Source organism: Contarinia nasturtii, unplaced genomic scaffold (genome assembly GCF_009176525.2).
Source record: "Contarinia nasturtii isolate CC-2019 unplaced genomic scaffold, AAFC_CNas_1.1 Cnas_scaffold_414, whole genome shotgun sequence".
NCBI classification, from domain to species: Eukaryota; Metazoa; Arthropoda; class Insecta; order Diptera; family Cecidomyiidae; genus Contarinia; species Contarinia nasturtii.
The window spans coordinates 2,052,816-2,069,465 of NW_022197768.1; the positions used below are offsets into that span (position 1 = coordinate 2,052,816).

A 16,650-nucleotide genomic window follows, 5' to 3' on the forward strand; every position below is an offset into this window, starting at 1 on the left:
TCATAAAATATGTTTGTTTTTTTTACCTGTTGAACCAAATATGTGAGTTTTTCATAATTTAACCTCAGTTCCGTGGAAATTGCGCATTAACAAATACATTATTTGACTACTGATTGAGGTAAAACGATATCATATCTTTAAGTGACTTATGTTGCGGAAGAAAGATCACACATGAGTTTTTGGATAAAAGAACTCGTAACCAAATCGAACGGACCAAAAATTCCCAGCTTTACTTGGTTTATTGGAAAATTCAGCATAATTTTGTGTCCAATATGCACCTTTTTTTAAATGGACACGTATGCAAATCGGTATGGATGTAAATATGTTCACGGTGGCAATTTTTGTTATTTTTTTAAATTAAGAAAATGTATCTTGATTTGAGATGTTGTATAAATCAAATAAATTTTGAATAATTTTCACATTCACATAAAAAAATTAATTTTTTATTATAAATTTTTATTAAATTTTATACTTAAAAGTATCATATTGTATGATTGTATTCTATTTTTTTCTATTACATATGTATGACATGAATGATTGAAAGCCATGAGCTTATTTGTCTGTAGATTTCTAATAGAATCAGGTTATACCGTGAGATGAGTCTATTCTCTTAGAGGAATTGGTATTGGACATTGGTATATTTCAACTCTGTGATTTTTATTGAATGTACTTCCTTTTGACTTCCATTTTAGTAGTTTGGATGTCTAAGTTTATGATTTCACGTTAGAGACACGTAATCAATAAATGTTACAAAATCGAAATCTACGAACATTTATGTGATAAATCCATATCCAAGTGGATAGACCCATCTGACGGTATTCCCTGAAAAGAATGGACGAATCGGTTTAGATATATACCTTAAAGCTGAGTAAGTTCCATTCATTTTGGTGCATGTAGAAGCATTTACTGCAAAAGCATTACATGGCTTTGTTCAGAATGCTCAAGAGCGGTGTGTGTCACATATACAATTGACGAAGCACATATACAAAGAAGCCCATTAGTGTTGAGACTGTGGCACATCGTACGACAAGAGTACAGAGAGGCCGAATGAAATGTTATACGAATACACGTAAACAATTTTCCATCATTGAACACACCACCATAATCGTAAAGCATACAAGCAAACAAGACATTCTACCCCCTGAATGAATGCGGTCGTGTGCTCGTTTACGTTTGTGTGAAAAATTGTTAAAATATTTATTTGATGAAATTAGCGCTTGCAATTCAGTTGGTGGTTGCTCGTTGAAGAACGATGACGTTGATTTGAGACAAGTATTTTCACTTAAAAACATACATTTTCTTTACGATTTTTTTACAAGTTATTTATTCCACATGAAACAAGTGCTAATACAATAAATAATTTTAGTTTTGTGGATTTTTTTTCTTGTGCCAAAAAGAAAACAATTTTTCGCATTTTTTATTGCAAAATAACCGCAAACACTTTTTAAAAAAAAATTGAATACTTTGAATAAATAGAATAAGAAAAGAGTTTGTGATCAATATTATATTTGGAAGAAATTCAGTGAACAATTTTTTCCATAGTTATTTTAACTATAGTGAACGAATAGACGAAAAATTAAAAGAAAAAACATTCACCATGCGATCATCACAGAATGAAACAATATCCAAGCCGAAAGGTGTTTATAGCATCGATCAAATATTGGGAACACACGATAGGCAAAATAACAACACAATGGGTAAGTTGACAAATTATTACATTACTAAATATTTGATTTAATGTTTATTGAAATGCGACTTGAAGACGAAACGAAACATATACATGCAAATCGAATCTGTCGTCTTTGGTTTCCGTTCTCTTCTTTCACCACCTGTTGATGCATACTAATTTGTTAGCCGTCGGCAATATTTTTGGGCTGATTTAAATTAATCATTTACCTAAGCAAATTAATTTGGAAAAGCATAAATTGAATAAACATCGACACAAAATATCGCACCTCAAGTCGTAATATGCTGCCAGAATGTCTTCATTTTTATGAGAAACTTCGATTTCTAATCATTGGAGATCCAAATTCTTTCGCTCCCGTAAAAGGAAATATGATGTTTGGATAACAAAAATTTTATAACTTAATCAGCACTCTCAAAAATATTAAATATTGAGGAAGATTGGCCAATGTTCAAAAATATTTACAATAATTCGTTTAACTCTCAACATAAAAACAACCAAATTCGAAAAAAAAAATGGAACTTTTCGTTTTTCAATGTAAAATTGAACGAAGAGTCCCTTTTACTGAACCTATGCAATGCACTAGGGCGCGAAGAATTCTTGAAGAAACTTCAGTAGTCAATAAAATCGAACTAGCGTGGCTGTCGACAGAGTGCAAGCATCTCGAGCGCTACAAATGTATTGCGTTAAACATTAAGATTTCAAGGAAAAATTAAATTGATGCGAACCTGCAAACAGGGTAACAAAAGTGTTTTCACTTTAACAGTAATTATTATATAAAAATTTCAAGAAAATTTTTCATACTGATGCAGTATTATCCCCTAATTCTAACTATAGCAAGAATATTTAATTTAATGTGAATTACAGCATTTTGGAAGATATATTTCAGTCTTTTTTTTTAACTATAAAAAACTATGGAAAGGAAAATGTTATCCAAACCCCTTTGTACGTATGATGTTGTTAATATAGAATAAATTTTCTGGACCATACCTTTGGACATACAGGTACGAGTGTGACATTTTTCAATTTGCATAAATTCACACTCGGCCAGCTTTTTCTCTGTTTACACACTTCATCTCATTTTCAATGACTTCCACGTAGTGGTTTGAAATTCTCTTAAATATTCAATCATTTTATAATTGGCTGTTAAAATCAGATTTATGTACATAAGCATGTATGCGATACATTATGCATTCATGATTATTTGCTTTTTCGTACATTATTCCGCAAAGCGACCAAACAATAATGAGATTCAATTCATTCTCTCTATGCTTTCGCCTTTTATGTTTTGTGATTTTTGAGGTATTTTTGATTGAAATTCTGATTAAATACATGCATTGTATTTATAAGGATATTTAATATCAATTTTTACTTCGTCTGCTCCAACATGCCAATTAAAATGAAACGTTTTATGAATGTAACGTATTTACGATTGGGTGTGTTTTTTTCGGTGATGCGGAAGAGAAAAAAAGAAACTGATTCACAGCAGGAGCTAGGTGAATTGGTGATCGAGACTATTTGCCTTGGGGGACATAAAGGCCAAAGACACACTTTGACATCATATACATATAAAAGCACATTTTTATAGCGAGGTTAATGAGATTTTTTCTATTATTATTTATGCCGCGAAACAGTGAAAGGATATGTTAGCTAATTGATGTGGTTTTTGAAGTAAATGGATTTCAATGTTGGTTATGGAATAGCTGTTTCATTCAATCAGCATTTCTAGATCAAATTTAATACAAATTTATTTTACCAATAGTTTTACACAAAAACGGGGCAGGTGCAAAATTTTCGTAGCGTCCTAAATTTTATATTATGAAAATTAATTTGGTTGATTTAATTTTTGTTTTCTATAGACACCGATAGTCACATACAAAATGACAATTGTCAATCAGATCATGAAAATGGTTTGGACATTGAAAATGACGATGATTATCCACTGATGAGCGATTTGGATGTTGCTGATCATGATCCCAATGACATGAGTCGACCACGTAAAATAAGACGGTAATTATCAATTTTAGTTTAGTTAAACAAAAAATCAATTGGTCATAGAGTTAAATTGATGCGCTTATTAGAAACAGTAAAATAAATATATGATTTTCTTTTGTTTTCTAAGTAGATCTAGAACAACATTCACCACCTATCAGTTACATCAATTGGAGCGATCATTTGAAAAAACACAATATCCCGATGTTTTTACTCGCGAAGAATTGGCACATCGATTGGAATTAAGCGAAGCTCGTGTTCAGGTAGAGTGCATTTTAATTACGCTTTTTTTTACTTTCATTTTATTTGATTGATTTGCAAAAACAATTGCAAAAGCTTCTCTTCGAACGCTTTGAAATATTTTTCACGCTTATAAATCCTCACATCACATTCTTGAAAGTCACCACATGTTTGATATGAGTTCATTTTTCTTTCAAAACTTTCTTCAAGTGTGAAAAATTTCAACATCCTCCCCGTCAATATTGCGCAAGCATTCAATATATTTTTTGCCAACGTCTCTAATCCATGTAAATTTGAGGTTTCAACAAAAAAAAAAATTATTTTTCCATAAACAATGTTAGGTTTAACATTAAATCGGGAAATGGTTACGGAGGAGTTGATTTAATGCAAAAAAGTGAAGAGTTTTCAAGTTCTTGATTATTTGAGTTCAAATCACGTCTAAGCGAAACTCATTAAAAACATTTAAGTTGAACGTTGTTTGTGCCAAAATTGATATAACAAATAAAAAGCAGCTCAAATACTACGTGACAAAGCCAAAGTGTTTTAAAATTATTGATATTAAATTTGCCACGAAACAGTTCAGCGAAACTGTCTATCTGTGTTTTCTGTACAAACATCTATAAACAGAAGTTTCGACACTCAATGATTTGGTTCACACACACACACACACACATATTTATGTATATAATTGGTGTACGGCGCAAAGAGGCGTTCCCAAAAAAACGTACCCTTTGCTATATACCATATACACGAGGATAAGAAACCACTGAAACGACAGTTCCTGTATCAAAATCGTATTAAATCATAAGGTATGAAATGAATAAACGATTTTGTAAGGAATTTATTGTTATCGTCAGCTTAAAAGTCACATGGTTCATATTTCTCAATGCCATTTTACTTAAATCTTTTTCACGTGTTTTATTTGACTATTATTATTTTCAAAATATGCAATGTCAAAATGTAAATATGCATATTTTATTCGGTTGGTTAATAAAATTCGAATTAAACTTAACATATAATTATGAACGAACAAAAGATTTACAATCCCTATTGAAATTCAAATTTTCGACTCACTGTGGTAGTTTTTACGTTTTCTTTTATGCTAAGAAAATCGCGTTTTCATGTCAAAGTGAATAAATTTCATTTCTTACTGACCTAAATAAATACCTCCGATTATTCTAAAAAGAGGCAACAAGAGCATTTCTCTTTTTTTCATTTCCGAAAATTATCAGTTTAGTACCAAATTAATTTCGACCAAACTTAATTACATGCGAATTCTATGAAAAAGTGGTGCAGAATGAATCATTTCACCGTGAAATATGTACGAGTACGAATACGCATATGTATATTGGATGGGATTTATTTTTAATGTGAATTTGATTGATTTCAATTGAATTTCGGTATTGTTTGGAACTCAATTGCCGTTGCGAGTTATTAGATATCAGGGGTTAATCGATGCTCTCATGGCAATCAACATCGCACAATAGTAAATAGGCGAATTAACAACAGCAATCAACGATATAAAAAAAAGCGACGATATCAAAATGCTCTCTTTTTTTATCCTCTCTGTTTTGTTGTCTGCATGTAATCGCTTAAACACAAACAACCCAATCAAAATTACGTGTACCTTTGCAATAGTCGACTGGTACATGGATGATATGTATGCGATGGCCTCTCATGGTCTGGCCGATTTCTCCGTGCACAGTTCGCAAAATATATAGGAACTTCGATCAAATGCACACACATTTATGAGCTGATGCATGAGATTGTTAATAACGTGCATACAGTTTCATTATAGTATTTAATTTATAAGCCCAATAATAATTGTCTGATCTAAATGTTGCACCTCAACTCTCAACAATCTATTTGCCATCCGTATTATCCTTGACTTAATTCAATCGCTGAGTTCATTGTGTTTGTGAATTGTGTGCGCACAACAGGGCAAAAATCCTCATTCTTGCTCTCTCACTTCTCTTCTTGGTGTGCGTTTCATCTTCAGCGAAATGGATGCAATTCCATATGAAATCACAGTGATATAAATAGATACATACATAAACCGACTACAATGGCAATGTGCAATGGGCGAGAGGGACAACCAGGCAAAGAGGACAATATGAATGCATTGAGAATAGATGATATTTTAAAGCGTTTCACAAGATGATTTCCCTCCTCTTTGTCTCTCTCTCTCTATCTCTGCGTGTATAACGGCTATAATTTATATTTCATATGATTGTATTTACACGTTTCGTGAATTGAAGGAAAAACAGCAAGTACATAAAATTCATGGTATTACAAATGCTTACATCACGTTACCACGTATTGGTTATGTGTATGATGCATGTGTGTGCGCGCGCGGCCCAGGACTTACTACGTATGAGAAATTATAAACATGTACATTGTATTTCGTTTCATTTTTTTTGTTCGTACTCTATCGCACCCTGTCTCTCCCTCTCGTTTATTTGCTCTGCTCTATTGCGTCTTTTCTCTCGCTCACTATTTGTTCAACATTTATTGTATGTATGGTATTACATCGAAATCCATTCAGATATATTGGCATATAAAATCATCATACACGTGTTTTTCATAGGCAATTATTTCGGATTTAATGTACTCAAATTGAGATTTAAACTGTTTAATAATTGTTGTGTGGATTTTGATACTTTTCAATCGTCCTCTCATATCTTATTTGTTGTCTTCTTTTAGCCAATGAAAATCAAATGATCCAGCATTTTTTTATGGTTTCATCTTTCGTTTCTCATTTAACTAGCTGGGCCTACAAAACATTGTGCATATTTATGCGTACAGTAACATCTATTTTTGTGCTCGTCTATTGTCAGCTCATGGCTACACAGCGGAAAAAAAGAGTGCGCGCTTACAATGCTACAGTTACACGCACAAAAAGATATAGATATATGGCTCAAAAAAGGGTGCACAATTTGAATTGAGTAGCCTGCCGTCTCTGTCTCCTTTTTTGTATTTTCAAGTATAAACACAATTATCGGCTGGTTAATATTCCTTCTACTGTGTCATCCAACCGTGTATATTCACACGCGCATCGATACAGAAGAAGAAAAAAAAAAGTTTAACGAACAAAACTGCAGTACACATATAGAAATCATTCGTCGGCGACCGATTTTGTTTGCAGTCATATTCAAATTAGCTGGCTTTGTTTTCGTTTTATTTCTTTATAATCAATTTAAGTGGAAAAAAAATCAGGCTTCCGAATGAAAACCGAAAATGACATTTTTATTTTGTTTTCATTTTGTGCAGTGTGTGAGAGAGAGCGAAGCGCTAAGTAAATCGCTTGTGTACACGAAATGGGGGTAATTTTGCATTAGATTAGTGTATGCGCGCGTTTGTTTTGAAATGAAGTCGCGCGCGAACATACGCACGATGTAAATGAATAACTGATATTTTGCATCACGAACGAACGAATGATGGAGAGTGCAGTGAATATGAAGCGCATTTTAATTCACTCACATCTTCTGTGGTGTTGTGGTGGCAATGATGGTGCAGCACGACTACCAGTAGTTATGCAAATAATTTTTAGGCGCGTCCTTAATTTGTGCGCTTGAAAGCAATAAATTTAAATACTTCCGCTTTCACTTAACTGTTAATGCCATCCAATGTAGTACATTTTCATATTAATGTTTTATTCGTACACAACGAACAGAAAAAAAAACATACATATATAAACTTTTATTGAGCAACTTGCCGCTCGCGCTCTCTTCGCAGTTCGCACATAAGTGAGTGACTTTTTGTCAAGCGCCCCAACACCAGCGGAGCCAATGATGGTGACGTTGATGATGACACCGTCACTGTGCTGAGCATCAAAATTACGCGATTTTGCACAAAACCATAATAAAATCTCGTAGCTGCCAGTTTAGGAATGTTCAAAAACAGAAAAAAAACCAAGAAAAAAACGGTTCCATTATTATTCGCATTCAACATTGATTCGCCCTTAAAATAAAAATACAATGGCAATAAAAAAAATTAAATTCCGACGTTGAAAAAAAGTCGAATTTTTTTACGTTTATGTCATGTGATCTCTTTTTTCCAACGACTCGCCACATTTTGAATTGATCGTATTTCGTTGCGCACTCATGACATTTTGCTTGGATTCAAAGCTTATGTATCCTTTTTTTGTGTTCTTGCACATGAATTCGGTCGGCTGATTTGCACACATGAACCCGTAATAATTGTATGCAGAACCACTGGATTTTATTCAAGGCTCGACCAGAGATAGACAGAGAGAGAAACAAAGGCGAAAACTACCCGTAACGACATATAGAAGCACCGATCGCATACTCGTTCACTGTATCCTTTTCTACATGCATCCAATTTTCTACGGCATTCAAACATTTATTGAATTGAATTGTATGAATTTAAATGATTTCACTTAGTGAATGAAAATACATTTAACTGAATCTAATTGACAATAAGCCCAATTATCTCGCCAATTATTTTAAAGATTGCGATTATCTCTCTGTCTCCCTACAAATCTCTCTCAATGTGTGTGACTTTGTATACTCTATCATTGTATTTGTCATCTCGATGAGTCGACAAGACTGTTTAACATTCGCAATGGATGTGGCGCGCAATACACACACCCTGCCACTGTTGAATACGACCGAATGCACGATAGATAGACAGATAATAAAGAGAATAGAAAAAAAACATACACACAAAAAGATAGCATCGACAGGAGGACGATTTTAACACACTAACAATTTGCTCATATCCACTTACGATTTTCCGCACGCTTCGCTTGCTATTCGACTTGACGGGCGTCTTTATTCACATTCAACCATTTCATTTGAGTTAACCAGCACAAATTGAATATATCTCAATTTTCGATTGATAATATTTAGTGTGTGTATTTATTAGATAATGTAATCCAATTCGGAAATGTGTTTTCTTTATGTGCTTCGTTCGAAAGGATATTGTTAAATTCGTTCGTAAAGTGTTTAATGATATCTAAATGCACAATCTCAATAGAATGTCAATTTATACGGTTATCGTGATTATTTTGGAATTGCAAAAGAAAACAGATAGAAAAAGAGATAGGGAGAGAGGACGAGAGAGAAAGATTGAGTGAATAACATTTATGTTTGACTTGAAAGCGAGGGACATTCGCATGGGAATCGGTGAAAATAAAAATACACATAGCGAAAATGAGAGTATAGCGAGAAAAAAAAAGGAAAACCAACGGAGAGACTAAGAGAGAGAGAGAAACGAATACGACAAATTACAACACAGTTGCCGATGCGTGTGCACTTTTTGTTCAGAGGAAACAATTTAAAGTTGATAAATTGGCTGAGCTTTATTGCTAAAACGACCTTATCTAATGAATCGTTATGTCTTTATTTGGTTGTATATTCACTTATTGTTTGGTTGCACTGATGAAAAATGTTTCGTTTAAATAGTAACAAGAGCCTCAGCCGCTTAATTTGTGCATTTTAAAAGCGATTAACAGTCGAAATTAGGTCTGACAGAGGTTGTGTTTTTTCCCCATCTCATTTGTCGGAAGTTTGAGTCGAAAAAAGCGGAACGAAGCCAATTGCATTTGCTGATGAACGAATGGAAATGAGAGATGAGAGAAACGACTTGGGGAAAAAAGAGATTGAATTCCAGTCTCTTAAACTTGATCAAGGCTCCTGTATGTATGTGGGAGAGAATGCAATGACAAGACCCGGTCCTGGTTGTAAAATTTTACGAACATTTATATATTTCCGATTGGGTTACATTGTTTAAAATAATACAATGCGAACAATTTGATAATGGTGAATATTGTTGCCACTCGTTCATAAAAATAGAGAAGGGGAGAGAGAGAAAACAACATCCATTCGACCAACCAACTAAATAAGCAGTCCAATGGATACATAATTCATGTAAGGGTCCGGGATTGCATAGGCGCATGCATTGAGAGAGAGATAGAGAGAGAGAGAGAGAGAGAGAGAGAGAGAGGTGGACAGTTTCGTTCTCCAAAGTTGTTGAAAGGCCTTGAACGATTCATATAACCAATTTTGGAACATTGGCACGTCATTTCATTCTGCTGATTTTGATTAATATTCTGCAGTCAGAAATTGGCCTTATACTTATCTATAGCAATTTATTGACAATTGGCTCTCAAATCGAATGGACATTGAAAACGAATGGAACAAAAAAAAAGGATTGTGTATCCCACAGACACGAATATGCATAGAAAATGTCTCATACCAAAATTCCTGCAATCCGTGTGGCCGATGTTGAATTTGAATAGAAAATGCTGGTGGCGTGCCGAATAGCGCTAGTGAGTTAAGTGGACTAGACATTGACGTTGTTATCGTGTGTTTGATTTTATGGGTAAGGCCATAGATCATTGTAATAGGTAAATATATAACACGTCGACTTATCCGTACGCTTTTGTCTTTCCGCTTTTGCTACTCTTTGTCCATCTCTCTGCCATTCACAACATTTTCGCACTGTGATATATTCGATAACTTATTGACATCGTTTGATGATTGAATGCATCGTCGACACTCGAGATTCGACATCGTCATCGTCGATGGTTGGTTGTTGTCGATATTGTCGTCAATATGCACTTCGAATTGATCTATGTTACCAATGAGTGGAGCATTTATCAGTGGCAAATGTTTATTCTCCATCTATATACCATATTTCATACAATTCGTTCAATGTACGCTGTCGGTCACGATAATAAATTGACAATTCAATTTTATTATGATAATTGTTATTGCCTATTATTGGTGGCATTGTGCAACGGTACCGCACACACCACTTTTTGATGATGCAAAACCAAAACCGAACTCGTATGAATGTTCAACCGAACACTCCAAAACGGACACGACTCACAAATCGAATGCGCGCACACATATATATAAACACACACACTATGATTTTTGAACATAATTATGTGCTTTGTACGGAATTAAATCAATAGAGTATAAGAACAATTGTTCATGTGTACTGTGCACAATTTATTCGCCATATAATTATGTTTCACAATAAATTCAGTGTTATGCATTCAAACAATATAGAGAAAACACATGGAAAAATGTGTACCCTCTTCTCGCTTTCGATGCGTCTGTTTTGGACGATGGGATCAATGCAACACGATTATTTGATGTGTGGACGACAAAGGAAATCAATTCCGTTTCGCATGAATTAAATTAAAAACTGTGGACATAATTGGCATTTTATTGAATTAAAATCAACAAAAATGCATGCTTCAATGCTTTGCATACAATAATGATAAAGCAATTTGTTTTTGCAATTTTTCTCACCGTTTTTTTCCCGCATTTTTTTGTAATTTTTTTTTGGCTGCGGCCAATACATTTAAAAAGTAATATTAATTTTGAATTTTTTTATATTTCTTGTCTATAACAGGTGTGGTTCCAAAATCGCCGAGCCAAATGGCGCAAGAAGGAAAAAGCAATGGGCCGTGATACATCAGTATATATGCATCCTGAACAAAGTGGATTACCCGAATTTCCAATTCCATTATCGATTCCGCATAATATCGCTGCAGCTGCGGCACATTCAACCGAATTTTGGCCGCAAAATTTTCCATTACATTCGACATTCAGCCCATCGTTGTTGCATCAAAATCTATTGCCAGCATATAAAATGCCAAACATCCATGCATTTCTCACACAATACATGGGACTCAATAATTTAGGTATTTTCAATTATCCACAAAGTTTAGGTGTTGGCCCGCGTATTAGTCCTCCAATGATGAACAATAACAGTAGCCCAAAAGAAAGTCCAACGCTACACGATGCAGAGAAATAAGCGAATCACTTTATTTTTCTCTAATCCAGCAAACCTCCCCCTCCTCCCACATTCACATTCGCACTCTCACATACAATCATACACGCAGCTCTTCCATTTTAATAAATTATTCGCCATATGAATGACGAAAAATAAGAGCAACACATTAATGCGACATCCCTAAGCAAGGAACAACCAAAACAACAATATTTATTTATAGTTTTAGTTTAAAATGTTGGCGATTTGTTTTGTATGATTTTGATTTGTGCATTTTCGTGACAACTAACGGGCGACAAATGAAATCGACAGAAAATCGCACAGAAATCAAGTGTAATGAAAATCTAGTATATGATTCAAACCAACTGAGTTACAAAAAAAAAATTAAACAAATCATACACTACAACAAAATCCACGCAAAGAAATACATCCATATGGATGCACAATTTTTAGTCAATAAGATTGAATGTATTAGTATAGTTTCAAATATGTGAAATTATATTGAAAAAACAAAAACAAATAAAAAGATCATACACACACACACGAAAGAAGAACATACGAAAAGACTTGACGAACGTATGAATAATAATAATTTGTATAAAATTGAATATTTAAAATTTTGAATGAATGGCATGCAATCTTACAGAGATACGGAGAATATTGGAATTATAATTTTAACAATTATTCCGACAAACACTCTCAATAAAGTGATTCCTTTTTTTTAGAAATGAACAAATGTGAAGCATAGCGAATTTTTGAAGAATTCTCTTCTAGTTTTATCTTCAGAGAAAATTGAAAAGGCAATAGTCCTTTTTTGTATGGTTTAAGCATAAAACAGATATAAAGAAAAAACGTGTACTTTTATCTTCTGACGTACAAAGGTGTTTGGTATTAGAAAAGCGAATTTATCGAATACGTTGACATTATTAAAATTCAATGGACGAAATGCCGGTTTCGAGAGAACAAATTTAATTTATTTGCAATTAAATTATACGCCACGCAAAATACAATTACCAATTCTATTACAGAAAATCTCTATGTTAAGAAATCCATTATGCTGACAACCTCCCCGAATTTATTTTAATGTAAAAAAAAATGTTTATTATAAAATATATGTATACAATATTAAAGCTACAAAGTAAAACAGAAAATTTTTCCAAAAAAAAAAAACTTTATTGGCATTTTATTTACTATGTTGTAGTTCTTTTTTTTTTAGAATAACATCGATTGGAAACATTGATTGGAAACACATACATGGACTTGTATAAAATCAAGAATTTTCAATATTTTTTTCGCATTGTTTTTCACAACAGTGTTTAGATGTTAAAATCCGTTTCATTCCATATGTTTCACATTTAAAGAAAATATGAATATCCTTTAGTTTTTACCAGTATGTAGTAAATAGATTTCTAACTGATCAAATCTCAATTTGTACCGTTGAATCTTAAATGCTTTTCTCTGGGATCAAATAGAAAACCTTCATCGTTGACATTTCAAGGTAAACAATTGTAAAAGATCGCAAACAAATAAATATACCCATTAACGCCTAAAAGTGATTACAATAATATGTGTATCATCCTTAGCTTTCTCTTTTCAATATTTACATGTTAAAAATTAGTGGGTCGTATACATTGTATTTCGGTATTGAATCTGTCATCGTTTGGTCGGTGGTTTACCTTGGAAAATGCTCATAAAATCTCTCGAAATACTTAATCACTTAAGCTGTGTATTTTATTTTTGTGCTGATTGTTATTCGGCTGTGGTTGGTTTTTCAAATCATATTCGATGATTTGAGTGAATATGTGGCTTGGCAAATTTTCTCTACGTTTACGCTCGATTCTCCTCTCAAATTTCTTTCATTTCTCATATTCATTCAAAACCAACTATTCGGTGTCTTTTTTTACCAACACGTCAAGAAAGTGTAGAAGACAAAATTCGAGTGTAATTTTGACCACGTTTTGTGTGTGTGGGAAAGAAAAACTGCAATGTTTCGTATTTCATTTGGTTTGTTTTCTCCGATCAAAATAAGGCACTTAGTGCGGCAATCTATTCATGACGCAAAAACGAAGGTCAAAAGAATATCACGACACAATGCTCATCGTACAAACTGATAACGGTTACTTTGTTACAAAAAAAACAACAACAAGTAACCGTAATACTTCTGTTTGATCAATTGGAATCGAAATAAAAGAGAATAAAATGTTTCAAACTGTGAGCCGATTTAATGACGGTGTTTACATTCGGAATATATTGAAAAATGTAATTGATATTTTACCGCGTTGATTTTTCTCGAAGGAAATACCGATTACAATAGACACATCACGGCAAAATAGCTACTGTTAAGATGGATAAAAGTGAAAATTGTTATTTTATCATCTGTGAAATGGATACAGATTTTTTACATTTGTCATTCGTTTTTGATTATCCGGAGGCAATTGTTGGAAAAAAGGAGAAAAAAAACACACACACACACATAATTTTCGGTTTGGCAAATCAAATTGAATTAAATGTTTCAAATGCTTTTTTATACTTTTTCGAATGTGACACACATATCATATTTCTCGTTCGTTCGTTGTACATTTGTTTGCTACAATGTTGAACAAACATACCGCATTACAAAACATCATTTGATTTTCGACATGAATGAATGAATGTTAGGCCAGGTTCATGGATCGGTCGATTTGACATAATTGATCCATACTGTCGATAAGCATAATATAATGTAATAAAAATGGGATATTGGTTTTCAGCATTTGTCGACTGGCAACAACGGCAATTATGTTTTCACAATTCTATATTGTTGAGTGTTTTCTTTGCATTGTTTGGATGTTTTGCATTTTGATAATAATTAACCAAATCGTTACCGGATACAATGATAACATCAACGGCACATTTAAATCGATATCTTAATGCCAACAGACGGCAAAACGATTGAAGAAATTGAAACGATGCGCTCACTTCAATGTAACACGATATTTCGTCTAAAGATGAAAGTAAATTAGTCTTCTTCTTCTCTTCGGGAAGTAAATTTTCGACACAAAATTGTGCTTTTCAAAAAGATAAATCACGTGAAAATATCGAATCATCCAACAGAGAAAAAAAAAAACAAGCCTTGTGAGAACAAAATGATAGTTTTGTGTATCTATTCTTATAATGCAATTGTTATGAATTAAAAGTTCATTATTTAGCATAGCCTCCATTTGAGCATACATGGCATTTTTGCAGATGTACAAAATTAAGTTCTTTATATTTATGATCTTCTTCTGAGTTCGATGGCAAATTAGGTTTGCAAAATAACATAACTACAAAATATGATTTATGCTTGACATGCTCATTGTGTCAGCATGTATCACATCAAAAATATGAACGAAAAATCTCTATATATATAATATTAAGAACCCCTGAGTGCGCGAAACAATGAAATCGACAGCAGCCGCGTTGGTACACAATGCACATATCGAACGAACGAATGAAAAAAAAAACTATTGAAAGAAAAAAAAAAAAGAACTTTGTACACACAGATGGGGAAATTATGATATGGTTTTTGATTAATCAATATGTGTAAGTAATTTAGGTGCAATTATGCTCGTAGAAAACCATTCAATACCGATGACGCGTACTGAATTAAACAGTTTTTTTTCTTTGCCGAAAACACAATCAAATGCTTCATTTCTATACCGTTGTCGCTATACTTTCGACCCATTATTTGTGCTCACCGCCGTTTGTTTCGGCATTGATTCTTTGTTTTCATCACATTAGCTTTTTTTTTAAATACATTCATTTCTCTTCAATCCTTACATCGACGCTCTCATTCATTTAAAACGTAGTAATTGAATTATTTGTACGAACATTGTTTGTATTGTCAATCAGTCAATAAAGTCTATACTAATATGCGTTTAGATTTCATGGGTTTTATTTTTGTGAATTGTGTATTGATTGGTGTGGAAATGAAAAGTCGAACAATGCGTAATTAAATGTGATAGTTCATTAAATTAAGCGAAATAAAAAATTTAGTAAATCATAATGAATGAATGGCATACGGTGTATTTTGTGAAATTATCAAAATTTCGTAGGCGATTTAATGTCGTGCCTCTGTCTCATCACACCAGCAAGAAAATGAAAACACAATACGTCACACATTTGATGCCAAAAATAATATGACGTGAATATGATATATATATTTCGCCAAAATGGGTTTGCATTTATTTTCGTATTTTTTTTTTAGCAACAATAAAAACGCTTCCACTTATATATCTCAGGTGACATGCTGTAATGCGTTATGCCATAAAACATCTGGTATAGATGCGGGCATTGCGACCGGTTTTCTTTAGCCGGCGCAACTGTGCAACGCATATTACATTTGATGCAATGCGTTGAATGGGTTATCAAGTGCTGCCTGTGGTGCCTTTTTTGTGTCCATACATAATCTTGATTTCGTTTCAAATGCCGCGAAATTGCTTGGCTCTGTGCAAATGGAACGAACAAATAAAAAAAAAACGGAGTTCGTCATAAGTATGTTGTCATTAAATTTCGGCTTTCGATTAAGCGCAACCATATCACATTCACATTGCTGGGCATAATCATGTCTCTGTGAGTGTGATAAAGGCACCAAATGAGTATAACGAATAATATTTCATTTGGCATGAGATTTTATTTGTATGATTCAGAGAAAAAAAAATGAGAAGTGTATTAATACCGGTATATTAGCTTGTGAAAGACGAAAAGGCATTAATGTGTCAGAGAGTGAGAGAGAGAGAGAGACAGAGAAAAGAAGTAAGAATGTCATAACAAATGCCATGATGATTTAAAGATGTAATTCGTGCAAATTACACTTGTATCCAGCCATCCTAAATCAGTCATTACATGGCACTTTGTATGTGTCTCCTACTTAAATTACATCGTGGCTTTTATTTTCTCTTGCGCTTGTGGATCTGTATCATTCATTTACTCTGCAAATTGTCGCC

The 16,650-nt window shown here is 33.3% G+C and overlaps 1 protein-coding gene across 2 annotated transcripts; it reads left to right on the top strand.

Annotated features, from left to right (window-relative positions):
• Positions 1-1,267: 1,267 nt before the first annotated feature.
• On the top strand, positions 1,268-12,751 carry LOC116338694 (retinal homeobox protein Rax). Of its 2 annotated transcripts, none has more exons than XM_031764107.1 (4): positions 1,268-1,697; positions 3,544-3,694; positions 3,807-3,939; positions 11,306-12,751. In XM_031764107.1, the coding sequence occupies exons 1-4, from the start codon at positions 1,598-1,600 to the stop codon at positions 11,708-11,710; spliced, it is 789 nt and encodes a 262-aa protein (XP_031619967.1). In that variant the 5' UTR covers positions 1,268-1,597; the 3' UTR covers positions 11,711-12,751. The 2 variants fall into 2 exon arrangements, with proteins under 2 accessions (XP_031619967.1, XP_031619968.1); XM_031764108.1 differs by having other exon boundaries at positions 3,810-3,939.
• Positions 12,752-16,650: the final 3,899 nt, after the last annotated feature.